At 57.4% G+C, this 26466-nt stretch overlaps 7 protein-coding genes across 7 annotated transcripts; 2 read left to right on the top strand and 5 right to left on the bottom strand.

Moving 5' to 3' along the window:
- Nucleotides 1-135: 135 nt before the first annotated feature.
- Nucleotides 136-2690, top strand: BJ171DRAFT_569946 (uncharacterized protein; the record flags this gene model as incomplete). The annotated part of the gene is made up of 2 exons (XM_053113598.1): nucleotides 136-2150; nucleotides 2395-2690. The coding sequence occupies 2 exons, from the start codon at nucleotides 136-138 to the stop codon at nucleotides 2522-2524; spliced, it is 2145 nt and encodes a 714-aa protein (XP_052964183.1). The 3' UTR covers nucleotides 2525-2690.
- Nucleotides 2691-3010: 320 nt separating this feature from the next.
- On the bottom strand, nucleotides 3011-6772 carry BJ171DRAFT_191252 (histone methylation protein DOT1-domain-containing protein). The gene is made up of 9 exons (XM_053106174.1): nucleotides 6096-6772; nucleotides 5737-5827; nucleotides 5189-5547; nucleotides 4918-5015; nucleotides 4579-4709; nucleotides 4285-4392; nucleotides 4007-4076; nucleotides 3646-3755; nucleotides 3011-3454 (listed from the first exon to the last, which is right to left on the bottom strand). The coding sequence occupies exons 1-9, from the start codon at nucleotides 6352-6354 to the stop codon at nucleotides 3370-3372; spliced, it is 1311 nt and encodes a 436-aa protein (XP_052964184.1). The 5' UTR covers nucleotides 6355-6772; the 3' UTR covers nucleotides 3011-3369.
- A 707-nt stretch (nucleotides 6773-7479) lies between these two features.
- On the bottom strand, nucleotides 7480-12596 carry BJ171DRAFT_191260 (E3 ubiquitin-protein ligase/Putative upstream regulatory element binding protein). The gene is made up of 3 exons (XM_053106175.1): nucleotides 11167-12596; nucleotides 7940-11015; nucleotides 7480-7763 (listed from the first exon to the last, which is right to left on the bottom strand). The coding sequence occupies exons 1-3, from the start codon at nucleotides 12572-12574 to the stop codon at nucleotides 7661-7663; spliced, it is 4587 nt and encodes a 1528-aa protein (XP_052964185.1). The 5' UTR covers nucleotides 12575-12596; the 3' UTR covers nucleotides 7480-7660.
- Nucleotides 12597-19398: 6802 nt separating this feature from the next.
- On the bottom strand, nucleotides 19399-21249 carry BJ171DRAFT_461717 (uncharacterized protein; the record flags this gene model as incomplete). Its single annotated transcript, XM_053108487.1, has 5 exons — nucleotides 19399-19541; nucleotides 19671-19818; nucleotides 19929-20035; nucleotides 20229-20352; nucleotides 20563-21249. Coding segments are annotated over 5 exons (1209 nt in total), but the record flags the coding sequence as incomplete, so codon positions are not given.
- Nucleotides 21250-22020: 771 nt separating this feature from the next.
- Nucleotides 22021-23151, top strand: BJ171DRAFT_584526 (uncharacterized protein; the record flags this gene model as incomplete). Its single annotated transcript, XM_053114308.1, has 4 exons — nucleotides 22021-22038; nucleotides 22169-22222; nucleotides 22443-22524; nucleotides 22616-23151. 4 exons carry the CDS (start codon nucleotides 22021-22023, stop codon nucleotides 23149-23151), a joined length of 690 nt encoding a protein of 229 aa, XP_052964187.1.
- A 35-nt stretch (nucleotides 23152-23186) lies between these two features.
- BJ171DRAFT_191298 (uncharacterized protein) lies at nucleotides 23187-24046 on the bottom strand. The gene has a single exon (XM_053106177.1). The coding sequence runs from the start codon at nucleotides 23786-23788 to the stop codon at nucleotides 23222-23224; it is 567 nt and encodes a 188-aa protein (XP_052964188.1). The 5' UTR covers nucleotides 23789-24046; the 3' UTR covers nucleotides 23187-23221.
- A 103-nt stretch (nucleotides 24047-24149) lies between these two features.
- BJ171DRAFT_191274 (uncharacterized protein) lies at nucleotides 24150-25153 on the bottom strand. Its single transcript, XM_053106176.1, has 3 exons — nucleotides 25053-25153; nucleotides 24619-24724; nucleotides 24150-24385 (listed from the first exon to the last, which is right to left on the bottom strand). Exons 1-3 carry the CDS (start codon nucleotides 25057-25059, stop codon nucleotides 24304-24306), a joined length of 195 nt encoding a protein of 64 aa, XP_052964189.1. The 5' UTR covers nucleotides 25060-25153; the 3' UTR covers nucleotides 24150-24303.
- Nucleotides 25154-26466: the final 1313 nt, after the last annotated feature.

Consider the following 26466-nt stretch of genomic DNA (forward strand, 5'->3'; position numbering starts at 1 on the left):
GGATCCAACAGAGCGGATTCAACTCCAGCTTCTGATGTCCGCCATCGCATCTATGCACACTCGCGCGATGCTTCCTTTGCTTGTATGTTGTTTGACTGACGCATATTTCCTCGATATGTGTGTCGCCCAGACAACATGGCTCGCTTTGCAGATCTCCCCAACACAGTCCTGTCGCACATTTACAAGTTCTGCCACCACCCACTAAACTTGAGCCAGACCAACAAGAACCTCAACCAATGCTCCAAGCTACCGTCAACCCGCGTCTTGTGGCTGCTGCATCACAAAGAGATGCTCATGAAGTGGGCCACTGAGCAAGATTCGAAGAAAGTAACGAGCTACACCCAGTGGGTCGACCGCCACGAAGATCGACAAGCCAGAGAGTATGGCTCCTTTCCCGATAAACTCATCTCTGCCGACGTCTGCCTGGTTCTGATCAAGGTTCTGACAAAGTACAAGGGTCCGGACCACAAGCTTCTCATCCAAACAGCATGGTTCCGCATCTGCCAGGAGCGACGGATGAAGCTCTCTTCGGAGCTGTTCTTCTCGCTTCAGTCGCGGCTCTACGACTACTTTGACGAGTCCTCGTGGAAAATATGGGTCTACATGCTCATTTCGGCTTCTACGGTCGCCCATGAGAACACCCAGGTGGCCGACTATGGGCTGCGCTGTCTCGAAAAGCTCGTGAAGAGCCATCGCACCTTTGTTTTTGAAAATGTGCCTGATGCGCCGCACTTGGCAGTCCAGCTCAACAACCTCGATGTCCTCGACTTCCTCTTCAAGGACGGCGGCTACTTCACCGAGATGCTCTACGACATTCTGCAAGTCGCAGTCGCGAACGATATGTGGGAGATATCCAACTACCTCATCGCCAAGATAGGCTTCACCGAGGAGAAGGCGTCGCTTATTAAGATGTACAACGACATTTCCATCATCAGCAAGAACGTCGCCAAGGGCAACCTCGACATAGTCCGGCAGATCGTCGATCGCTGGAAACAAGAGTGCAATCCCGGCACCTTCAACGTGCGATGGCGCATCTGCATCGAAAGTGCCTGCGAAAAGGGCGATCTGGTCCTGGCCCAGGTGATGTTTGGCCTCCGACCAGAGGACAGCGACGAGTTCCAAGTCACGGCGCGCATGCTTGCTTTGGCGGTGGTTGCCAAGAACGACGACTTGGTCGAATTCATCCTGGAACAAGCCCCGCGAACCATCGACCACCCCGACACTCGCCAATCCGTGTCTTCGCTGGTCGCCGCCCCGGAGGAGCCGCTTTTGCTCAACCTTCCCACCGATCCCGTCATTCGACGAAGCGAGCTGCTTTCGCGCTACTGCTCGACCTCAGACGAGCACCTTGGCAGGGAGCTTGGCACCACCTTCGCGGGCATCCAAAGCACCAACAATGCCCAGCTGCATCGCTATCAGGTCGTCAAGTACCTCTTGAATCCGCCCAACGCGACCAACCCTGGATTCAAGCCGCTGCACCTCGAGCCACAGATCGCCGAAGACTGTGTTTGGTCGGCCATCAACCTGCGTGCCTACGATGTCGCATCTCTGATCCGAGAGTCGGGTGTTGAGCTCGGCTGGATGGAAAAGCAGAATAACGAGGATCTGGAAGCCATGACCCTCGAGCTGGCAAGCCGATCCGAGAAGGACCGCGCAATCATCACCCCGATCGCCGTTGCACTCTTTGCCTGCCTCGGCGGTTCGTGGGACGGTTCCGAGCTCGCCGTGGAAGGGAGAGTCAAGGACCCGCTCAGCAACGGCAATTGGCTCCAGGCCAACCTGCCCACTCCCGTGCTGCGCCCCTCGCCTCGGCCCAGCTTCCAGCGTCCTGTGGTCTCCAGAAAGCTTCGTACCGAGCTCGAGTCCAGCGAGCCGGTCCATGGCGCTGTTCGCAACATCATCGACCCCGCCGACCCATTCTGGACGGCATTTCTGTCGGGAGCCTCTGAGGAGCTTGCGGATCTCGAGTCGAAGCTTGGCACCCTCAACTTTGGGTGGATGGAGCCTGCTCGTGAGACCGCACCACTCGGGACTGACGCTTCCGAGGAAACCCCGGCCGAGTGCTGGCAGGCCAACTTTGGTGGCCAAGACCCACCCGAGTCTGAGATGGGCGTGTTTGTGGCCCTTGGTGGCATGCACAGGCCCGAAATGTAGGCCCGGCAGATCGGGCCGACAGACAACGCCATTCCCTCAACAAGGTAATCTGGCTGCAGTGCTTTGGATGATGATTCCGTCTGCGACGAGCGCAGGGAGAGGGCCTTAGTCATATCCAGTGCTGGTGGTAGACACCCCAGGCGGGGTTGGTTGAAGCATCGGCAAATCATAGGCAGTGTCGGGTGTCAACCGGAATCTGTGGTATGGAACTAATCGCTCGCTCGCTCGCTGCTCCTGCAGATGCTTGGTAACACTGTTTATTGAGCTCTCTACTCAGCTTTCTTTGGAAGTATACCATGAGCGTGCATTTGACGAGCGGAGATGCTGGGTGCGCAAGAGGATAGCACAGCAAGGGTCGACCTACGCCTGATTCACTGAAGAGCAGGCTTGGCTTGAATGCAAGTAGTATTTGACGTGGGAATGGAGCAGCACCGATAGCATGGAAATGGCGCTCTGCGACTGCGAACCGGGCGAAGCGCATGGAGTAGCACTGTCGTGGAGATATCGGGTTGCGAATCCACGCGATCGATTGCTGGTGACTGAATATACATCGTTCCCAAAACGAAATGGGACATTCCGTTTGAGCTAGGACAGCTGTGGCTTTCTGGAACCTGAATACACCCACCCGCCCATCGCCCCCAATGGCCAAACCATGTCCAAGGAGACCGAGGTGGTGATTGCCTTTGGAAATGCCTCCTGGAAGCAAGGGAAGGGATATACATCCAGCCCATTGGAGCCTATGGATCGTGTCGCTGATGCCGTTGGCATAAAGAGACTGTCCCGTTGCTTTCTGGATTGACTGGACTGCCCAGCATGACCTTTCGCCGCAGCGACGAAATGTGCGTGTACAGATGTGCAGGTGTGCATGTGCGTGTGTGTGTATTGAAGATCGGAAAGCGGACCATTGACCTAGAAACTGAATGTCCCCTTTCGCTGCGCGAGCCTTCATCAGTAGGACCCCGATGCGATGCGCTGTAGCCTGTTCAAGGACGATTTTTCTCATTATAGTTGCGCGAGCTGTCGCAGCAACCGAAGAGCATATCACTTCATGCTAGAGAGAGCAGTAGGGGCGAGAGTCATCTTGTTGCCCCGGCTACAGTTGGATGAAGCGCTGCTCTCCCGGCCTCCTTCATATGTGCAAACCATGAGCAGTGCCACACGGCTCGGAAGGTGTTCCTGCCGACTGCCAGACCAACTTGGCAATATGCATGCGGCCTATAGCTGCTTATGAAGCTCTCCGAGCGAGGCCCGATCGACTGTGTGGATAAAGTATCGACCGCCCTCGTTTGTCCAGGAGACACTGGGAACAGAACACGCACAAGCGTCATTATCGATGGATCGCACCGAACCGAAGGAACGTTCGATATCAGGTGCGTTCCAGCAGCTCGACACTAACTTCAGCATAAATTGCATCATTCCACCTCCAACGCAATCAAATGAGATGGCGCTTACGAGCGAAGCAGTCTTGCCACAGCCAACACCGAGACATACCTGTCCCGAGCAAAGTAGTGCTCCTCAATGCTGAATATTGACTCGATGGCATTGCTTCGCCGCAGACTCACTTTCCGATCGATTGGCACAAAGTTCTTGAGCGAAACGACCTGGGCGAGGGTTGTGTGAGTGTTTTGGAAGTGTTAGAACAGCCGACAGCTCAACGAAGCGGCAAAGCAGAATATAAATCCACATAGCAGACTTGAATGGGTCTATAGAAGGCGCTGTAAAGGAATGTCGCTGACGTATGCTAGACATCTGGACGCGTAAAGCATATCGATAGTGAAGCAATGCTCAGTGGTGAGTCGCGGAAATCGCTGGCCACCCCTGTTGTGGCCACCGACTGGGCAACAAAACGCACCTTGGCAGTGTCCTTGAGATCCAGAAACTTGTGGAGAATTCTCTGATTCAGTTGGGCATCAAAGGCATAGCTGGCAGCACAGACAGAGAGTGGTATTGGTATCAACTTCCAGCGCATAAGGCGACAGTATACCTCAGATGAACCACCGAAACGACATCAAGGTAGATTGAATAGAATGAATCAGCCAGATCGCGAGGCACTGCATGGTGCTTGCACACTGCGGAACACAGCACCAGGGAAGCGTGGTGGTCGTGCTGCGATGTGACGAAGCGTATTACTTGTTGACGAAAATGATGTCAGCTCGCCTGATCACATCATGGATCTCTGGGTCCTCGAGAAAGTCTCCTTGCTTCAAAGTAATTTTGCCACAGGGCTTTGCATAGTAGCTGAGTGTCTCGGCAAGTGCAAGGGCACGGAGATGAGTGGGGATTGCAAACAAAGCACGCCTGTATCAGATTGAAATCCGGGGAGCTCTTTGCAGTCCGACTGATTTGGATGTACATCCAAGTGGGGCAGTCCGCCTGGAGGCCTTGGTGCTATACACAAGGCCTATATCCTTGCATTTTGCTTACCGGAGTCTCGACAGCAGCTCCTTGCACTGTTTCTTTGCGAGCTTACTTGGAATCGGCATCACTTCGATCCCGTACGACTCGCAAAGACACTGTGCGGCGATCTGGAGCACTACATTTCCAATACCACTGCCCTGGTGACGATGTAGATGCGGCCGGGGAGAGTCGATCCATTAGCTGCAGAGCCGCCGGATGGGTCGATTTGGGTCAAGCTGCCCAACCACTCGCGATCGCGAATGTCAGCTGAGTCCCACGTTGGTCTATGATGCATTTGCAAACCACAATGACGCGGAGACGATGGTTCGCTGACAGATTGGTGTCACTGGCAGCTTGTTGACTCACCATATCCAGGAACACATGGTGGGGCTGGATCTTGGCCCGGTCGATGATCTCGCTGACGAGTGAGTGCTTGACCTCACCGTAGACATTGTTTGAAAACTCTGCCACATGCCACATCCGCAGCAATCAGGCCCAGCGGCACAGATGTTCCGTGAGCAAAGTTAGCACTCCATGGGATCGATATATGGTTGTTCTTGAGCGTGCACGTATTGGTCGGGGGTAAAGAATGCAGTACTTTCCGGTGAAAGCAAGCTCTCGATGAAAGTCAAGCTACCTCGATAGTTATTCAGGTGGTTGGAGTATGGCGCGACCGAGCGGGCATATGCTTGATCCAGTATGTGCGACACCAGCTTGGGCGATGCAGCGCCGCCGAGCCCCTCGCATCTCTCAAACAAGCCCTGCTTCTTGAGTTCCCTGAGCTGCGCGTTGAACGCAGCAACGCCGTCACGTAGATCCTGGACGTTCCTCCGATGGCAAGACTTGATGATCTTGCGCAGAGTTCCATGTTTTGTATCCCCAAACTTGGATGAGTGCTCCTTCGGAATACAAAACTCGACAATCATCTGAGTTGTCGTGTAAATATCATGGGTTGGGTTGTATTCGCCGAGTTTAGTGGGCACAACCAGGGGGAATCTGGAGCAGAGCGAGACGGGTAAGCGGACTGGCTTGCTCAATCACTAGCGATTATGGTCAAGTGCGAGGTGACAGGCAAGTGGGCGGCGAGCAAGTATGTGCTTGTCAAAGTGGCTTTGGGGTGCATCGGTGACTCCAAATGCTCCGACACCTTGAGAAGGCAGATGCACTCTCATCGGCCGTCCTTACTTCTCGACAGCGTCGATCCCTGGATATTCCAGGTCTATCGACTCAATTGCGAAGCCATTCGGACGCTTGCCTCCAGACACAGCTGTATCGACTGCCAATCGGTTGAAAACCATTCGGGGTAAGTAAGGATGGAACGATAGTAGAGTGCTGACATGATATACACCCAATAGGCCATGTCAGCCAGCCAGGGTCGTTTGAGAGCAACCATCAACTCGGGAAGCCAAATTTCATGGGGTATTCGATGTCTTCCAGCGATGCATCGTATGGGTGCACCCGGACCCTATCTGCCTGTGCACCGAGGGTCTGCGATTCCACTCAAAGTCGGCGCTGAAGAATGGCGGGAGATAGCAACGACTTACATGATATGTAGTGGGCCGATGTCGACTGGATGACTGTCAGGGCATCGACACACGGTAGGAGCGATCGTTTCGAGATGTGTCGGTTGTCTTTGGGCCTTGGTAGAGTCGGGTCCTGCCTGGGCTTTGCCTCCTTCTTCTTTTCAGACAAGACTGACGAAGGGTGCGATGCGCCAGGCTCGGCCACCTTCGCGTCTGTTTTGCTATCCGATGGGGCTGACACAAGCAATCCGCCCGCCGATTGTCGTTCCAGAGAGTCCATAGTGGTCGATGGTGCCTTGTCGGAAGGCGGCCGGGATGGTGTTGCATTTCCAACGCTCCAGTCGGGTGTCTCGGAGGAGACTCCGGTGCCGGACTTTGTTCGGGGTCCTTCTGCAACACTGCTGCCGTGATGATTTTGGTTGTCCCCGGCAGATGGGCTTTCATGAATCGGTTTGGTTTCGGCCGAGGCTCCACTCGAAGCTTCATTTGGAGACAGTAGCCGACGAGGGCGCTCAACTGCTGCTGATGGCGATGGAGGGCCCCGATTGGATTCAGGCCTCGGAGCAAACGAGGGAGTGCTACTGGAGAGGCCGCTGCTCCGACCGAGAGGAGACCGCAGCCTTTCTATCGGCTCGTTATTGGATGGAAGCGATCGACTCTCTAAAAATGACAATCGCGCGCTCTGTGGTCAGCCAAAGGTGATGGGTGCGATGGCCACAATGTCTCGATAGGCGAAGGGAGCGATGCCGTCGATTGGGGTCGACTTTACCACTGGTTCCAGCTTGAGGCTCGCTGCCTACCGCTGCGACGGATAGGAGAGCGGGAGTCGGGGTTGGCTCTCGCGATATCGGTTCAGCAAACGATTGGGGAGAGGATGGGGCTGGTGAGTGGATGGAGAGAAGCGGGCCCGTCCGCCGCAGGAGAGGCTTCATCTCGCCATTTGTGGCAATCGGAAGGTAGACGAATCGTTTCTGTGGCGGCGACAGCGGCTGTGACGCTATCGGTGTGTTGTTGGTGATTTGTGTATATATCCGATGGTGAAACTTGCGCTTCTGGCCGGATGCAACAATCGAAGACATGGCTGCAAGCGAAGAGCGAGGTGAGCCTGGACGAGGCGTCGATGGGGGGCAAAGGACTGTGCTTGCGCAGAGGAGCGAGACCAAAGAGCAGCCGTTCGGTTGGAACTGGATGAACACAGATGCCGATGCTCGAGGTTGATGCTGGGCGAAGGATGAAATGTCAGCGCGAGCGAATGGTGAAGGACGGCGATCTTGGATCGAGTGCGCCCGACAGGATCGAGTGCGCCAGTGTGGATCACGTGGATCCCAAGAAAGAGACAAGCAGATATTCCACCAGAAGCAGGATGCAACCATCGCATCGCCCACCCAGCCCTGCCGCCCCATAATGGTTTGATGGAATGTGTATATTCAGGAGCAAGCCCTTTGATCAAAAACAAGGTGCCCCGTTCAATCGTGAACGCCGTGAAACTCGTAATATATCCCGCGGCCTTCCGTGGAACTCAAAACAGGTATGGCATGCAAACATCGGCCCGAATGGCGAGCAGCCCTGTCGACGCATCATCGCATCTAAGCCAGTCCGAATCCGGTTCCGCATTCTGAAATGGCTGTGAGCAGACTGGACCGCAGCTGCTCGTACGACTCGTACTGGGGGAGATCGATTTGGTTGAAGCTGCCGACACGGGCAAAGCAAAAGTTGTGTCAGAACATCTTTGGCCAGACTCGACTCGACTCGACTCAACTCGATGGCATTTCGAGCACACGACAATCCTCGCTCTGCTGGGTTCAAGAGGGACCCCATGGCGATCGTGCTAGCCCCAAACACGCGCTGAGACCCGAGCTGCTTACCAAGTGTGCGCCGAGGGCAGCCGCAATGTTGACGAAAAGTCCTTGTGGATCTGGAACTTTTGGATGCCGTTCGAGCCCTGGATGTGCGCAAAGCCTTCGAGCGGGATCTTGGACGTGCCGGTGGCAAACTGGATGAGTTTGGCTCGCTCCTCCTGGGTGAAGCTGCGCACAGCCCGCCAGAACCACTGGATCTGTGGTGAAGCCGGGGTGTAGTTCTGGTACTCGGTGTTGTTTTTCCAATCATCGATGTCGATGTCAGGCAGCCCCGAGATGAGGAGCTCGAGCTCTTGCTCGTTCATGATCTTGACCAAATCCCGGGGAATGATTTCGTGGAAGCCGGCCAGGAAGGCGTTGATCTGCTGCTGGATGGCCACAACCAGGCGCTGCTGGGCCGTCAGAGTGACGTATTCGTGTTTGTTCGTGTCGGTCACGGGGATGCTGTGGCCGTTTTCCTTGAGGTCGACGACCTTGTGGATACCAAACTCGTCCGTTTCGTAGCTGAAGGTCAGGTCGAGCACGTCGGTGATGTCGTTCGACAGGATCCACTCGAAGGACTTGTAGAGCTCAGGATCAATCGCCTCCATGTCCTTGTAGTCCACAGGGATGCCAAGCATGCATTTGTAGAAAGACCGGGTGAAATAGCAATCAAGCAGCCGTCCGTCGTAGATGGCTTTTCCAATGATACGTCCCACAAACTTGAAGTACGAGAGGTGCTCCGGGTTGACGCCCGAGGAGCGATTGGGCTGGTAGGTCACTCGGTCGACTGCCGACGACTTGAATAGCGCATAGTCTGGGTTGAACATTTGGCGGGCAAGAACAGAAAACCACTCGCGCGTCACACCGCCGGCATCGACTCCCTCCTCGTCCTTGAACCGGACATTAAGCTTGCCGTACTTGACGTCATCGCCGCTCTTGTCACGCAGGTGATTGTACGAATCCTCAAAGACATATTGGCGGCGCACCGTGATGGGCAGCGACCCGGAGTGGATCCGGTTTGTTTTCTTGTGCAGTTGCTGGTTGAAGTACGTCCGCTTGTTGTCGAACTCGAGCATCTTTGGGTTTTGGACGAGGAGCGCAAACGAGCCGCTCATAAGCGACGGGTTGTTGCGCACCATGATGTTCAGCAGCTTGCGATGTGTCTCGGTGAACTTGACAAAGTGATCCTCGTTCGCGTGGGTCTTGGCCGAGCTGCCCGTCCCACTGGCACTGCGATGCTCGAGAGTAAGCACATAGGGCTTGGAGACGACCATGAAGGACTCGATTGTCGGAAGCAAGATGGTGGCAATGCTGATAAGTTCGGGGCTGTCGTTGATGGCCGCCAAACACACGCCCAGCTTGGTCCACAGCTGCGCAAGAACCAATCCGTCGTAGATGCCCATCAATGCCTGGCCATCAAAGGAAACAGGTGGTTCGCTGGCGCCTTTTTCGCCGGTTGGCTTGCTTGGGGTCTTGGAATAGACAAAGTCGATTGTTTTGAAGATACGCAAGAGTTTGGACTGATGGCTTGTTGGCGACGAGAAGGTGTCGACGATGGTCTCATCGGGGACCCCCGCCGTGCTGGTGGTGGCCAGGGCCGACTGAAGTCTCTCAAGGTCCTGCAGCATGTGATCGGCAAGCTGCTGGGCCGATTCGCGCAGCTTCTTGGTGAAAAGCTCCAGGTTACGGTCCGCTCGAGACAGATGGCGAATCACCGAAATGATGTTCTGGAACGTGCGGCTGGTGCACTCTCCGGCTGTAAGAACATCAATTACGCTCCGGAGATACGACTCTGGGATGGAGGCCAGGATGGCGTCGTCTCGCTGAGCTGCGGTACTGGGCTGTCCGACGCTTTCGACGGGAGCCGTGGATGACGACGATGCAACTGGGGCCTCCACATTTGTTCCAGTGGCGGTTGAAGGACCGGCGACAGCCACCGTGCCAGAGGCAGCAGGCGCTGTCGAAGGCCCGCCTGTCGAGCCCTGTGCACCTTGGTCGGCCTTTTCCTTGAGAATAGCCAATGACTTGAGAATGATTGCAAGCAGATGCATCAGCTGCTCCATCAGCCGAGGATTGGACCGGAACAGGGGCTTTTCGAGCAGCAGCAGCACCGAAATCAGCGGGTAGCTGGGCGAAGTGGGCTGAGGCTTTTCCTTGCCCTTGGCCCGCTTCGGCGTCACCGGCTTACTGGGCTTGGAGTTGAGCTGGCTAAAGCTTTCGTCCTCGACCACAAAGAACTGGGCCATGCGCTGATTCAGCTCAACAAGGTGGATCAGTGCCTCGAGACTTCGCTGGGCAAGCAAATGAGGGATGCTCTCGAGGCTACCCAGGCTGATCGAAGCCGACGGCGGCAGCGGCGAGGGCTGGGCAGCGGCGCTTGGTGCCCCGCCTCCTTTCTTGGGTGTGGTTTGCTTCATCTTGGCCTTGATCGAGAGCTGCGAGAGACCCTTGTCGACTGTGGAGACTTCGACACTGCCCTCGGCAAGCATCGTCAGGAGCAGGACCATCAGGTCGGTTCGGCTCTTGCTGTTTTCGCAAAAGTTGACCAATATCTTGAGAATGACTTGCTTCTTGGGAGGCTCCGGCACAAACAGCAGCCGAAGCAGGTTCATCAGTCCGGGCTTCTCTACAAGCTGGATGGGCTCACGGCGGGTGGCCTTGGAGCCGGAGGAGGCTTTTTTGGCCGGCCGGAAGCCTCCAGTGATGGAAATATGCGCCGGTTGGAAGAGATGTCTGACACGATCCGAGGCGTCGGTAGATCCTCGCAGGAGTGAGTTGGTGAGCTCACTGATGTACGGGACGCTCGACTCCATGAACGGAGGCTGGCCAAAGGGAGTCGGGAAGGAAGGGGGGAAGCCGTGCAAGCCGCTACCCTGGCCGGTGGTCGCTTCACCGGCCGCACTGGAGCCACTTGCGCGCTCCTGGGCCAGAACCTCGAAACGGAGCTCCTCGGGCAGCACACTAAGGAACTCTGGTCCAATGTCAGACGAGGGCTGCACCGGCGGACGCGAGAGGCGCTGTTCACGGAGATGCTCGCGGATGATTTCTTCCTGCAGGTCCTCGGGAAGTGCAGCCAAAAAAGTTGGGTCGATGCCGGTACCTGCGTGCAACGTCGGTGAGTTAGATATCCGAATTGCGAACACAAATAGCAAAATCAGTCCACGAGCCACGACTGCCACTGAGGCTCTGGCTGCCCTACTTTGGCAGGAGCAGCCCTCCGCCGAGACACATCGATGGTGATTCGGGCTTACCAGTGATGTTATACTCGTTTCCAAAGACCGTAACGATGACTTGCTCCTCTGTGGCGGGCTGGGTTGGCACAGCTGCGGCCGCAACTTCAGTGGCCGAGTTTGAGGGCGCGGCGTCGGGGGTGATCTGGGACGGACCGGCGATGGCGCCTTCCTGCTCGGCCGCAAGCCTCTCGGCTTCTCGCTTCTCGGCTTCCTGCTCCTCCGCACGCCTCTTCTCTTCGGTGAGTCGCTGCTCTTCTTCGTTGCGCCGTTTCTCTTCCTCGGCGCGCCGCTGTGCTTCCTCGCGGGCTTTCTCCTCATTCAGCTTCTCCTGTATCAAGCGCTTGCGCTCTACTTCCTGCTCAGCCAGTGGCACGAGCCGATCCAAGAGCGCATCCGAGACCTTCATCGCCGTCTCGAGTGCGGTGGTTCCATAGAGCAGCATCGCTTCCTGGGCCCATCGCTCCATGCTTCCTGTAACGAGCAGTGACTGGGCCGATGCGAGGACATCTGAGATCGGAGGCGGCTCAGGGATGGCAAGCACAGCCCGCTCGGCGCCGATGAGGCGGCCGCGCAGTTCTTGATGAGCCGTTCCGGTCAAGAAGGTGTCAGGGACCTCAACAAAGACTTCTCCGTTTGATCCCATGCGCTGTGCGCGCGACAGAATCTCCTCCATGACTTCGGCCACGTTGTCTGGATGGAAGCTGCCAAGGCCGTTCAGGAGCCCGGGGACTCGACGCCGGATCGTTTCGCGGCTGCGTCTCGGGGGCATCCCGATCCGAAGGTCGCCCGGTTGGTTGCGGGAAGGGTTGATCAGGAGGGGGTGTAGCAGCGAAATCTCGTTGGGCATAGCAACTCGAGCAATCGGCTCAGAATGCAGATGATGATGCATGTGGTTATCAAGAGCCATGAGGTTTCGCTGGATGCTACGGAAGGTTGCACTGTGGAGCGGAATCTCGTGGTGAGTGCCCTCGTCGCCGTCGTCGGGCTGTTCGCCAAACTCCTCGATAAATTCATAGGCACCGTCGTCCTCGTCTTCTTCCTCGCTCTCGTCCTCCTCGTCCTCCTCTTCTTCTTCAATGTCGTCGTTCGTCAAGTCAAAGAGTCCGTCGGAATCATTGCGTTGGCGGACGCCGTCCGCACCAACGCCAAGGTCATGGTCGCCATCGTCTCCTTCGCTTTGATCCTCTGTTCGTCGGTCAACGTTCATATCATCTTCGGCATCGACCCACATGGCATCGCCGTCGTCAAAGTCGATGGTCGGAGCAGCGCCCTCAACGGCCCCGTCCTCTTCGCCTTCCTCCTCCTCTTCGTCGTCGTCATGGTCGTGATCTTCGTCGATTTCGTCGTCGTCTGCACCGATCTCCTCCTCTTCTTCGGGTGGAAGATCGACGCCGCCTTGATAGGTGTTTGGAACCACAATCTCCATGTCATCGTCGGCATCGGAGGCCTATTGCATGTAACAATCGCGTGAGCAGCATGGCCGCAACAAGGATTCCCGCTAGACGCTATTCTGGATCGGTCGGCCGTGTATCAACTGCCGCGGATTGATTTTGGGATCAACTGCCGCGGATCACCCGCCACGGTTCATGGCCTGCCATTTTCTACTCGGATTCGATTCCATTCGATTCCATTTTCCACACCATCGCTCTCCGCTGGTCGACACCCCTTCACCGACTCCCGTCATTCCTCCGCGCCTCGCTTTTGGCGAGCCTGTGCACCTTACCAGCGAGTCTTCGCTTTCGGACATATCCTCGCCCTCGGTTGTGGTGTAGTCGACATATTCAACATAACCTTCGTCGTCCTCGTCGTCGTCATAGTCGGTGGATTCGTTCTGGTCGTTGGCATCACCGGCAGCGTTGAACATGCCCAAAGCAGAGGTGCGATACGCATTCGAGAGCTCAGGGTCGTCAATTTCCTCGTTTTGGATCCGGTCGTCCTCGTCCTCGTCCTCATCCTCATCTCCATCATCGTCGCTATCGTCAGCGCGGCTATCGTCAGCAATCTCCATGGCGGTGGCAGCACGAGCAGCAGCTGTTGGCGAGAGAGGCTGCGTGCTCTTGGGTTTCGGCGGGGTGGAGGCCGGGACAACCTTGCCGATCTTGATTGCCAGGTTGGACAGGAGCTCCAGCGGCTTGAGAATGGCGGCAATCACGGTGGTGGCATTCGGATGGCCAGCATCGACTTCGCCCAGCATCGAGGTCAAGAGGGTGACATAGTTCTTCTCGAGCATGGTTTTTCCAACAGCGTTGATTGGATCCTCGCCGTTGACCACGGTCCGCACCTTGGTGCTGAGGATCTTGCAGCACAGCTCCGAGTACACAAAGAACTTGGAGTACTGCTGCTGCAATGTGTCGGCGCTGGAGAGAGACTCTTTCATGGCTCGGGCAACGGCTTCGAGAGCCGCCTTCTTGCTTGTCGTCGTCAGGATATCGCGCTTGGGTTCTTTAGCATCATCCGGGGACGACTTGGTGTCTGAAAAATCGATCGACAGGGCAGTGAGCAGCGAGGCTGCCCAGCGCGATTCGTCAATGCGCACTTTGTCGAGCTTGCTGAGTTTGCCTTCAAGGCTCAGGCATCCGTGGGGCAGGATGTCTTGCACCACATGATTCACGATCGGAATGCGGCTCTTTTGTGGAGTCTTGAGCCGTCTGGACGAGCTGCCTTCCAGGATCTCGTACTTGCACGCCTCATAGGACACAGCCAATTCTGCCAGGGCCTGCAGCAGGAAGCAGCGCTTGATGTGGAACCGCTCATCATCTTCGTTGAGCTCGGACGAGGGCTTGTCATAGTGTGCCTTGCCCTCGGCCTTCATCTTGAGCAGCTCGGAGATGATAAACTGCACAACAGCCTCGGCGGCGGTCGAGGATGTTGCTCGGTCGGCCTTGGAAGGCACCTCATCACGGGCGTCGACAATGGCCATGGCTTGTCCAGCTTCAGCAACCTCAGTCGGTAGCGAGGCGGGATCCTTGGTGTCGGGGCTCGTGCCAGAATCGCCGCCAGCAGGTTTCTTGGGACCTATGTTCTTGAGGCCGATCGGCTGTCGAATGGTCCTGGCCGAGTGAGGATTGAAGCGCTTGAGCTCGCAAGTGCCGACTATGGCGTCGAGAAAGGCGTCTTTGCTACGCAGTACGGCGCCACTGCAGGTTCGCAAAAACTGGTTTATCTCATCCATTCCTGGATGGCGGGCTTTGGAGAGGGTCCGTGTGATCTCGTCCTCCATGGTCGTCTTGAGGGTCTCCTGGGTCTCGACAGCATGGCGAATGATCATCATCGACATGGCCAGCTGATTTGCAAATCCTCCAAACCTGGAAGAGTTGAACAGCTCAGCGATTCCGCCAAGGTGAACAAACTCGGATGCGATGCGCTGGTCCTTGGTCAAAAAGACGAGAACAACCATGAGGGCATTCTGGAGGTGCTTGCCGTAGTGCTTTGCCTTGCTCATTTCCAGAATCGAAGCCATCAGCTTTGTCTGGCCCTCATGGCCCTCGAGGATGTGATCTGCACCGCCGCTTCCGCTGGGAGCGCCGCTATGTCCGGCGTTGCTGTGTGCTATCAGATGGAGCTCAACGAGCAACAGCGCTGGCGACAGCCACACAGGCTCGGTCTCGTCCACAGGTCGCTCGACGATCCTCTTGACGATGTCGCCAATCAAGGGGCGGGTGGCCTGGAGCACATCTTCACGAATCGAGCCTTCGCCTGTGAACAGGACAAGCAGCCGCAGCGCCACATGTAAGCGCTTGGTTGTAGCCTCCTCGAGTACGCCTTTGGCGATCTCTGCAAAGTCGTCCCCAGCGGCTTTGACCAGGAAATTGAGGAGCTCTTTGTTCTTGGTCTTGATGATGTGGAGGATAATGTCGCGAATATCGAAGATGGCAGCCTCGGACTGGCAGAGGAGGGGGATGGCTACATCGATAAAGTCGTTCTCGAGCTCGCTTCGGATGCTATTGAGCTTGACGAGCTGCTCGTTGGCTCGCTTTGTCAGGGTCACGGAGTCGGGGTCGTGACTGAGCGACGTCGAACGATCGGTTTGTGGGGTCTCAAGCGCGGGCTTTGATTCGGTCGGAATGCTGCTACTGCTGCTGCTACTGCTGGCCTCGGGCAGCGCCATAGTCGGGGCCGATGTTCCGGCCATTTCAGTGTCGACGGGGGCGGGCGCTGTGGATGAAGACGAAGACGCGATGGGCTCGCCGGCCACGGCAGATTCGACCTCGGGGAACAAAGGGTTATCGGACGAATCCGCGGCTCCTTCTGGAGCGTTTTCTCCGAGCAGCGTTGGGATTCCGAACGGAGGTACCGGGGCCGTTGACGTGGTGGGCGTGGGATCGTCGAAGAGCACCTCGGGATGACTGAGGAGATAATCGGCCGCCCGTCCGATGTTGTTGTGGAAGCGAATGAGGGCATTGGCGGAAGCACCGCGGGGAAAGCCCATATCCATCAGCTGCTGGACCCGCTCTTCGTTGGCGGCTTGAGCCCGCGGCTGGGTTGCTCTGCGGTTGGCGGATGCAGGAAATCCAGGGAAGGAGCTAAGGAAGGTGGGGAGGCTGAGACTGTTCTCGAAAAACTCATGCGGAAACCCGGGGAGGCGCGACGACCGACGTTCTTCGCCTTGGCCTTTCAGGATCTCCTGGACGATCTCGAGGACTCCGCTCATGATGGACCGCGGCACGGTGCGGCCTTGCTGCTCGCGCCAAATCTTCACGATCAGCGGCGCGATAAGCAGGCGAATATCGATCAACAGCTCGTTGTGGAAGTGAAGGTACCGGTGGAACATTTTGTCCCCGTCGCCAGGCGCAAGGACGAGATGGGTGGTCGAGTGGCTATGGTGTTTCGCGGAGCAGAGAAACGCGAATACAGACACGATGCTTTCGAGCAGGGTGATGGTGTGGTTCTTTGGCTCGCCCTCAGGTTGGGACAGAGCTTCGGTGTCGGACCAGGCGCCCTCAGCGAGCGACAGTAGGGTCTCGATGCCACCGTGCAGCACGAAGGCGACTGTGATGCTCTTCAGAACAGTGCTTTTGTTGCGATCTGAGAGGTCCAGAGTCAGTTCGTGGCAATGGGTTTGGCGCACAGGATGTCAGTGAGTAGGCAAGGACTACAGGAGCGACAGCCTCAGCGGGCACGCGTCTGTCTCTCGGCACATGCAAGACATGGGCTGCGATAATAGCATTGGTACTCGGGGCAGCAGCGACACAGGATCCAACGCCACCATGCAAATCACATGAAGCATACCGTCTGATACAAGGGCTATGATAAATACTACGCCGTTGGTCAGATATTCGTTCCTCATGGCGCCGCCGCCATGAGCTGAGCAAGAGCGAGCGAGAGAGAGCGCAGAAAAAGGCCGGCATTAGAACAACAATCCGACGTCACGAGGCCACCCTGCAGAGTTTCGGGCGGAATGTATAGGCGGTGGCGCAATCATCCTGCACATCAGGAGTGGTGATGCCCTCTGCCTGATTCCTGTGAGCACACGGAGGCTGGTATGCAACGTACCAGGGCGTTCCCATCTCAAGTGATCAATCAAGATCTTGGCGATAGCCTCAACGAGCTGATGGGCCGCGAGACGCTGGGCAGCATCGATATTGCGCCGGGCCGAAAGGGCCTTGACCACGGACTGGAAGGTGACGCCGAGGACACTCTGAATTTCGGTCAGCAAATACTTCCAAGCCTTGACATTGACCAGCTTGTGCTTGTCGAGCGGAGACGGGTCTGTCGCCATAGGTGTGCTTGTGCCGCCAGTGGCAATGTCCGAGTCAATGGGGACGATGCGGTCGCCCATCCCGGAGGCCAGAACGGTGTCTAGCGCATCAAACGAGGACGAGGCAGTGCTCCGTCCCAAGGAGCTCAGAGCCGTCGACACAGTCTTCTGGGCTGGGTTCTTCTTTGGGTTGTACCATGCGTCTGGGACAGAGCTCTTGAGACACATGTTCTCGAAGCCACAGGCACGCTGGAGCTGGCCGAGCGAAGACAGCAGCGTGTCGTCCTTCTCGCCAAACGCCTGCAAGATCATGATGATGCCGCGCGTAACCGAGAGGCTGTGGCTAAACCATATGTCCGAAAGCAGCCGGGTGTATCCGTTGATGGCGGCGAGAGCACGAAAGAGCCGGTTTCCGCTTTGCAGCTTGGCGGCGTCTGCTCGAAGAGTGGTACATTAGTGAGCCTGACTCGCACTCGGGGACGCACTGATGACGACAGCTTGGAAAGGGAGGGAGCAGCCGATCCAGTACCACAAACGACTCAGGATCACCGACTATCAACACACCTTCGATGTCAATGTACTGCATGACCACACTATCGCCTCTGGCGTTCATTAGCTCCTCGGCCTCCGCGAGCAGGCGCTTGAGCTCAGCCGTGATATGGCCAATGACGACCTGGTGATCGGCTTCAATCAGAGCCCTGAGCAAAAAGCTCATCGAGTACGACGATGGTGACGACGGAAAGTCGTGGGGAACGCCAGGAAGCGCCGTGATTGCCAGCAGAGGCTCCATGCCACCAAGCTTGATAAAGTCTTTGGAATGAGCCGGGTTTTGGAAGAAGCCCTCCATGACCTACGGTGGGTGACAGAATCGTGTGTGAGTAGTGCGGAGCGTGGCGAGTCCAGATTGCAGAGCCGCAGAGCCCAGGCGCATGCCAACCGAGACAGCGACACGGGCGGCCGTGCGGGTATATTATAAAATGACCGCAGCTTCTCTGATGCGAGCTGCTGAGGTAGGGAGCAGCGACGTACCCTGGTATAGATGTCGAAAAATTGCAGAATTCTGGGCTCGTTGCGCGCCGCAGAGGATCCATCGTGGCTCAAAGTCGAAATGTCGGCTGCGACCGTGTTCGAGGCCGTATTGAGGAACACCATCGCGACTTCGTCGGGTTGGACAACCTTGCCCATGTCCACAATCGCTTGCAGCGTCTGGACGATCGCGGTGATGACGTCGGACTTGAGCGACGGATGGTGGCGCACCAGCTCGTCCAGAGCGTTTCCAACAAGATTGGGAACGTCGTTGTCCTGCAGGCTTTTGAGGTTCTCTTCGGCCGTAAAGAGCGACAGGAACTTGGGCACGGGTTTGGCTGCCATAAATCCGTCCAACCCGACCTGGTTCAGGCAGATGGCGCCAAAGGCATTTGGGAGGGCCGAAAACACCTGAACGGGAGGTGTGCAGCTATTTAGCAAGCAGGTCACAGGGAGGCCCAGGATGGCAGCGAGCGCTCTCGCCAGGAGCGGTGTCCTGAGCAGCAAGGACAGACCGAGCCCAACGTGGCTCAAGGACGGACATGCGGGATTGTACCTCGGCAGAGACGGGAAAGGGACCGCTGAGGGCCGCCAAGAACTCCTCCGGCAGCTTGGACTCTTGGAGAATCGCCAAGCTTGTCGGCTCGTTGTGAATGAAGGTCGCCATGATGTTGACAGCTGTGGGTGAGCCAAGCTTTACATTAGTACATGGAGTGTGGGCCGGCAACCACAGGTCCCAATCAACGGAGCCTCATCGTGGGGCGGTATAGCAACCCAGGTTGGATCCTGATGCCGGACAGGCCGGATGGGCCGGGAATAATACTCACCAAGGCCAAAAATGCCGGCACCGTACATATTGGATTTCTTGTAAACCTTCAAGATCGACGACGGGAGCGATGAATCGATCAAGCTGCGCATGTTGTCTGCGGTGCCGGCGGTTTGCATCATGTGCAGGACAAACTTGAAGAGGGCCCTGATGAGGACGGCGCCTTCGTGCGGGATCTCGTATGGCTGCATGCTGTTTTCCGAGAGGATCCAGTAGTGCTCGACTTCGTCCTGTTGCCACACGGCCGGCCACGACGGAGCCATGGAGGACATGCAATGATTGCGGCAGACATGAGAACGCGGCATTCATTCAGCTAGATGCACGGATCCACGGAATATATCCGTCATCAGACGGACTCACAGCCAGCATTGCGATACATACTTTGAGTCGTTGAACCAACAGCGCCAAGCCGTTGTTGCCCGAGAAGGCCGAGAAGGCCGACGTGAATCCGTAGATCAAGTTATCCAGGAGCGTGATGCATCGGGAGATATACTGTATGTGTCAAATAGGCCCAATCCATTCCGTCGACGTCGCCGAAGTGATGAGAGGGAGCACCAACGTCGATCGTGACAACCGAGGAGGTTGCAACGGAATGTAGTGTGGATGGCGTTAGTCGCTGAGGATGCACGCTTCTGGACGGGGACGGGAGGGGGGCTTTACACTCCGATCGACCATCAGTTTGCATTCTCACCTTAACGCGGCCGGGATCTGTGATGCTCAGGACATCGGTGAGGGCCTGGATCAAGCCGCCGCTGATCATCAGATTGCCGCCGGTCTGGGTGGTGGACACATGGGTCACCAGCGACAGTACCGCATCAGCGAGTTCGCGGGACGGGCTTTGATCTTGAGCCGAGAGGGAGAGAGGGAGAGAAAGGGAAAGCCGACAGTTAGTACGGTCGCGGATCAAAGTCGAAGCTCAGAACGAGCGCATTTCATGGCCATGCGAGTGTCCTCAGCACGAGACGTGCGCACCATCGGTGTGACCAGTGGTGATCTTCTTGACGAGAGACATGAGGATGCCGTGGTTTGCGGAGGCATTGAGGGCAGCGAGCACCTCGTTCATCTTGGCTCGATGGCGGGCAAGGCCATCGAGGGCGTGCATGGCCGCACACTGGAGCGGCTATCGTATTCCATGATGGCCAGCGCAGGGCAACGGGGAGGAAGAGGCGTTAGAAACCGCGCCATCGAAGCGGCTCGACGTGCACCATCTGCGATCAGAGAGAGCAGTACCTTGCCAACGAACGAGTCGCTCTTCAGGAGCGCTGCAAGCTGAGTAATGAGATCGGGCTCGTAGAGCAGGATCTTGGTCTGGATGGCCTCTTCGTTGGTCAGGTTGGCTGTTGTGAGAGAAGAGAGACAAGCAGTGGGCAATGGCATGAGTTGCGCGACGAACAGGAAAGAGATGGATGACCGTGCCCCTCAAGGAACACGCCCAAGTATTAACGGCGCAGCACAGAGCGAGGCGGGGGTGCGACGGCGAAGAAGCCAGAGAAACAGACACGGGCAAGTGCATCGCAGCCGGCGACTTACCGAATATCGCGAGGGCCAACAGACGCAGCTCCAGCATCTTCACTCGCGTCGCTGCGGACTGCAGGCCCCAGATGGTACGAATGCGATGGAAGAGCGGAAACTGGTGCTCGAGCGGGATCTTGTGCTGGGAGACCAGGCTGGCGAGGATCTCGGTGTCGGAGGCGCCGGCCAGCCGGAGATCCGGGACGAAGATGCTGACCGGGGCATCCTTCAGGGCCGGCGGTGCGGCAATGATGGGCCGATGTTCGAACAGAGCGGCCGCGGAAGCTGCCACCGCGGGTCCAGCGTCAGCAGCAATGCCAGCGGAAGAGGTGGGGGGAGCAGCTGGACCAACGGCCGAGACGGCATCAGGTTGGGTGGCGGATGGGCGAGCATCGGCAGAGGCCACGGCCAAAGTTGGCTTTGGATCGGCCAATTGATAGTACTGGAACGAGAGCGAAAAGAGATCGGCCGAGGGCACAAAGTCGGGCGAAGCAATATCAGCGAACGCCGTGCCGGCACGCAGCGAGGGCCAGCGCTGAGCGAGGAGCACAACGGCCTCGTGGGCGGATGTGAGAATGGTTTTGAGACTGCGCTGGGAGCTGATTCTCTGTGCCGAGCGGATGAGCAGGGCCAGGACCGACTCGAGGACGACGATGTTTCGGGTGCCCAGCAACTTGATGAGATGCTCGTAGGAATTATACAGATTGCGGTTGGTGCAGTTTTCCCAGAGCAGCTTGGTAAAGTGCAAGATGCTGGTGATGATTGGCACAGACTCGGGCGCAAGCTCGGAATCCAGGATGGACGCAGACGAGGCCGGGGTGGAGTCGATGGGCTTTGTGATGGCCTCGAGGACCAGGTCGAAGCGGTTGAGGACCGGGATCCAGTGGAACATGTCGCCCTTTGGATGCGACCATTCAGGCAGGCTGTGGATGAGGGTCGGCAGGTCGTCCTGCGGACAGCTCACGAGCTGATCCGAGAGAGCGACCACCCATGGCGGAGCGGTGGCCAGCCTCTTTGGAGGGATCTTTGTGATCTTCATTGACGAAGATGGAGGTCAATCGGACCGGCGAGATCTGCTCAAGTCCTGAACGGTAACAGATGACGCCGAGAGTAGTGGGAGCCGAGGGATGTCTCGGTGGCAGGGACGGAGAGCGCAAGCTGTGCTGGGTCTCCCCGGAAGGAAAAAATAGAGATGCGGAGACCGCAGACGAAGGAGGGTGGAGAAGGCTCAATGACGAGAGCGGCGGCCAAGAGAGATATACACGGAAGGATGTGGGACAGCCGATCGAGATCTCAAGGTGATTTGAAATATCGATCGAGGGTGGAACTGGGCCAGAGCGAGGGATCAGAGAGAGGAGGCTCGGCGCGGGACTGGCTGGGCTGTGTAGATGGAGGGGGCGCCGATCGATCGGGAAGGAATTTGGGGCGGTATATGGACAGAGCACCGACTGCGATGGTGATGCGTTGCAGCGATGCGTTGCGGTGATGCGCTGCGATGATGCGCTGCGATGATGCGTTGTGGAGGATAGATCGGTGCAGAGAGCCTGGCGGGAAGCGGAAACGACAAGGGCGCGATATGGGCAGGAGCGAGGAGCGAGGGCGGCCGAGGACAGCCGAGAGCGACCGAGAGCACGCCGAGAGCACCGCTGGCTCGATCCGGCGGCTCGATCCGGCGGCGGAGGTCGTTTCGCCTTTGCCACCGATCCAGGGCTCGGGATCATCTGCTTTGGACGGATCATCCTGCTTGGGACAGATCATCCTGCTTGGGACAGATCATCTTTCCTTGGCCAGACCGACCGGATCCAACCTCATGCACAACCCTGAGGATGTAGGCCACACCGCGCGCTGTCTTGCTCGGGCATCTGTAGCCAAGCGCCTGAATTCGGCATGTCCGTTCTAGTGCCGGCTATCTCCACCCTCTCTGACTGTGACTATTCTCTCGCCTCACCTCCCTGCAGTGGGACGACTCGTCTCTGATCCGAGCTTGGGATCTGGCACTTCTGGCGTACAAGGTACAGCAGCCCATGCGACATGGTCACAGATATGAAATCTGTAACGCTGCTGTTGAGTGTCGATGAGACATCCTCGCCGATGCCGTATACCTCGGGAGCAATATCCTCGCCGATGGCATTATCCCGCACGACCCGAGGCCGCTCTGGGCTGCACGCACTGATATTCTCGCCGTGACTTTCTTTGCTGTTGAAACACGCCCACCAATCTCCAAACCTCCAGAAACACCACAGCCTCCAGATCAGTCCTGATGCCGACACGGATCCACATCTGAAGCGCAAGGCCGATTCGGGCTCTCCTCAGAGTATGTGTCCCATTCTTCAGGAACGATGAGCGTCCTCAAGCAGTGCGCTTCCACGCAGGCTGATTTGTATCCCTTGCTGGTCGACCTGCAGGTTCTGCGGCGCAAGAACCCAAGAGAGCCAAGGCCGAGTCCGCCGACCTGCGCGACGAATGGAACGAGGACAGAAACGAGGACGAAGAAGATGGGGAGCTGTCCGAGGGCGAGCTGTCCGAGGAGCACAACGAAGTGCCGCATCTGGCCTCGCCGGGGCTCTCCAAATCGCATGGATCCGCAACAGCACATGAAACTCCGTTGGACCAGCACGCATCTGCGACCGAGGGCTCGGCAGCAGATGCCCCCTGCTCTTCGTGTGGACTGCAAGCCGAGGATATCCCTGCCGCTATGGATTCGGAGGCCTTGGAGCCCGGCGCCCTTTCGATCTCGTCGATTGCACCATCGCTTGCCACCGCCCTCCGCACGAGTGGCATTCCTGACACTGTCTCTGGCCCCAAGTCCAAGCAGGCGCTGTCCCATCTGCTCGCGGCTTACTACTGGGTCGGCTACTACACACAGGCCCTGAGCGGCCAGGGCGACGAAAGCCGGGATCAGGCCGAATCCTCTTTGCAAGATCGATCGTCACAGCCATGAACGACGCCAGCACCGGCAGCAGCGGCGAGTATATTGCCCATGGCCTCGAGCCCAAGCGGCGCCAATGCTGTTATGAGGCCCTGCAAAGCCGGCCGTGGTGATCATCGGAGACAACAGCAGTCTTTGCGTGGGCATCCGACGGGCCGAAGCAGCAATCGCCGCACACCCACAGAGAGCGATCCTCGGCTGGCTGGGTGCGACCAGGAGGATGGAGCCCACACGCTCCGTGACCGATTGCCGGCTGTTGGAGCCTGGGGGGGTTGATCGGAACGAGGCCCCACATCACATGGTATCTGGAAGAAGCCGCCCAGACCACGCGGGTGAGATCCATTGACACCCGCTGGATGCCATGTGTCCCCGAGATCCTCTTCCCGCAAACCCGTTGCGCGAGATGCAAACAAGTCACATACTTCAAATTTGAACATTGGCGGCAGAGGGACATACATGAAAGCAAAGAGACGCTGGGGTTGGAGAGAATCAGTAAGACAAGAGCAACGCGAGCGGCAGGATGTGGAGCCGAGGGACGATGGAGTCTGGGACGTTTGCTCGGCCGAATTGCGACCGCGGCGAGGGAGAGTGCGGGCGAGAACTGAAGCCAAGACAGGTTTGGCTCCGTCGAGGTGACATGCGTTTGCATAGATCATCCAAAACAGCGAGCAACGCCATGCATTTTGGCCGCAGCCCGTCTGCCCCACCAAGCCGATCGATCCGTATCCGAGTATTTGTAATCGAGTCGGAATTTGGAGATGGAGATGGGCACAGATTGTTGATCACGAAGAATCTTTTTTTTTTCATTGATAGAGTTGAAAATACACGTTGCATCTTTGATGTCCTTGATGGGCATCGGAGCTAAGCAAGCTCTCAGCCCCGTCCCCCAGATTCATCGGCCGGCATACCATTCACCATTGACACCCTCCTCCCGACGAATGAAGGTTTCGTCTGGGAAGGGCAGGGAGGGAGGGGGGCGGCGGGATCGTGCTACCGGTTCACAACTGCTGTTCCTTTTGCTTTTGTTCTTCACGTTCTCCTCTCGACTTGGCACGTCCTTTCCCTCCATCCCTCCCAATCGACAAGCTCCTCCAGACTCGTCTTGTTCTTGTGGGCAGCCCACAGTTGCCAGTTGGTATGGGAGGATGAGCGGACTGATGCCGCTCACTTCTTAGAGCTGGTTGGATCGGCGCCACCTTCCTTGGCAGCCTTGGCCGCCTGCTTCTCCCTCATGATTTTGGCATCGCTTTCGATTGCAAGCGAGACAACAAGAGCACACATTCGCGACACCGGATTGGGCAAGGGGAGAGGAAGCGGGAGAGGGAGAGGGAGAGCAGGTCAGCAAAGCACGACAGATGCATTGGCGATAGCAATTCCAAGGAGGTTCCTGGTCGATGGGCAAGCTGTGGACGAACCCGATGACCAGGAGCGAGGGGCAGGGCCGGAAAACACAGGGCACAATGAAGAGCACAGACTTACTGTTCCTTTCGCTGAGCGGGGGTGAGGCCATCGGCGCGCTGGCCCTTGGTCCGTTCGTTTGCAATCTTGGCGGCCTTGGCTCGGGCTTCGTTCCGCTGGTTTCCGCCTGGAATGAGCCCATTCGGTCCGGCCAAGCGACGACCCAGTCAAAGCGATGGTATATGTGTGCGAACCGTGACGGTGCCGGAAGAGAGGAATTGTGTGGGAGGGGGAAGCAAAGCCAACGGGGGTTAGATGGGTTTGGGCTGTGGGCTCTGGGTGGTGAGGCCATGGGTGCCAAGCGGGAGCATCCTCCAGAGCATCCTCCAGAGCATCCTCCAAAGCATCCTCCAAAGCGATCGAGCCCCGGGGACCTGGCTCAACCAAGCACGACGCTGCCGATCGAGACAGTCGCACCGCCGTATTGGGGTGTGCGAAAGCGACTGGGTACTCACGGGTCATGGCGCTGGTTTGGTGTGGATGGGAATCGGCGCTGGAGATGGACGGACGACGCAGAGAAGGGGGCTGGCGATGATGAGCGGACCCAAGAAGCAGACAACGGTGAGTGGATCAGCCGAGCGAGCGGTCAGGCGGAATGGAAGGCGACGGAAACAGCGAGGAGCGAGGGCGTCTCGCCCGTTGCGAGAGCCGGCCGAGACGCCCTCGCTCCTCGCCCGACTCCGTGCGCTGATTGGCTCCACCTGGCAGGGCGGCCAGCCAATCGCAGCACGGCGTGGCTGGGCAACTCCCACTATCAATTTTTTTCCGGCCCCTCGCGGCTGCTCATCTCGGTCACCTGAAAGTCACGTTGTATGTGACGCAGCAAAAGTTGGAATCCAGCCATGGTCGGTTGACGGCATTTGGTATCACCTTGAGCCGATTGACGGTGGTGGTGGGCAATTGGTGTGGAGGAATGACCAATTGTATCATTGTTGGAAGCTCCACTCCGATTGCGGACAAGAACCACCACCATCTGAATCTCTCTGGTTGGAAACCTAGTCAAGCGTGGCTGTGTGTCAGCGAGATGACATGATCGTTTGGCTATCAGGCAAGACTCACCTTGACAAGATGTCTTCCCACGACTGATTGAGCGAGCGATGCGTTTCTGGATCTGAATCAAGGACGCCACTGTGCAGTATCTCTGCCAGCCCAAAATGCGCTGGTTTTGAGGAGAATTTTTCTTCCCCAAGGGCAGAACCAGCCATCGTCGCTATTTTCTCGCCAGATGGCTCCCAAGAGAAAGGCACCCCCGACCCCGACCCAGGATCACCCAGTGACTCTCCTGTGGCCAAGAAGCCCGTCATCAAATCATGCCCCTCCTGTGGATTGACCAACCATGTCAGACCCTTCACCAAGAAGTGCACAGCCAGAGTCGACAGCAGCCCTGCCTCTGGCTCTGCCTCGGTCGCTGAAATGGTCAGCCAAGCACCCCCTCCAGACGAGCCCAGCGAGGACACTGCCTTCCCAGCCCTCGTGGTCGAGATGCCCGCACCCAAGGTCCCTGTATGTGCCACGTGCGGGGAAGAGGGTCATGCCAGAAGCAACAGTTCATTGTGTACCAAGAAGAACCCACTCTGGAGCTCTACCTTGCCTGACTGTGGCCCCAACGAGCAAGTCAAGGCCGAGTACTCAATCATCAAGTGCACTCTCGATGCCATCATCAAGAACGATGCCTTGCACGACAAGATCGAGGAGACCGTCCGGGCCATGACACACGTGCAGTTCGAAGCATCTCGTCTCCTGGAGCTGCATCTCAGGCGGTGCTTGGACGAGGGCATCACCCTCCCCACTGTGTCGTCGAAAGACCCCTCGTTTGTTCGAAAGTGTTTCAACATGGTGCATACCGGAACAGTGGGTGTCAGGACAAAC

This window comes from Polychytrium aggregatum (genome assembly GCF_025602895.1).
Source record: "Polychytrium aggregatum strain JEL109 chromosome Unknown BJ171scaffold_34, whole genome shotgun sequence".
NCBI lineage: Eukaryota > Fungi > Chytridiomycota > Chytridiomycetes > Polychytriales > Polychytrium > Polychytrium aggregatum.

Coding starts and splice junctions, on each gene's coding strand:
- BJ171DRAFT_191252 (XM_053106174.1), bottom strand. CDS start 6,354: ATGGACTCTCTGGAACGACAATCGGCGGGCGGATTGCTTGTGTCAGCC. Junction 4,710..4,917: donor ACCATGTGTTCCTGGATATG/GTGAGTCAACAA, acceptor CATCGTCACCAG/GGCAGTGGTATTGGAAATGT. Junction 4,077..4,284: donor GACATCATTTTCGTCAACAA/GTAATACGCTTC, acceptor CTGTGCTGCCAG/CTATGCCTTTGATGCCCAAC.
- BJ171DRAFT_191260 (XM_053106175.1), bottom strand. CDS start 12,574: ATGGAGATTGTGGTTCCAAACACCTATCAAGGCGGCGTCGATCTTCCA. Junction 11,016..11,166: donor AAACGAGTATAACATCACTG/GTAAGCCCGAAT, acceptor CGTTGCACGCAG/GTACCGGCATCGACCCAACT. Junction 7,764..7,939: donor CTGCCCTCGGCGCACACTTG/GTAAGCAGCTCG, acceptor CCGTGTCGGCAG/CTTCAACCAAATCGATCTCC.
- BJ171DRAFT_191298 (XM_053106177.1), bottom strand. CDS start 23,788: ATGCAAACGCATGTCACCTCGACGGAGCCAAACCTGTCTTGGCTTCAG.
- BJ171DRAFT_191274 (XM_053106176.1), bottom strand. Junction 24,386..24,618: donor CCCGCTCAGCGAAAGGAACA/GTAAGTCTGTGC, acceptor TGCAATCGAAAG/CGATGCCAAAATCATGAGGG.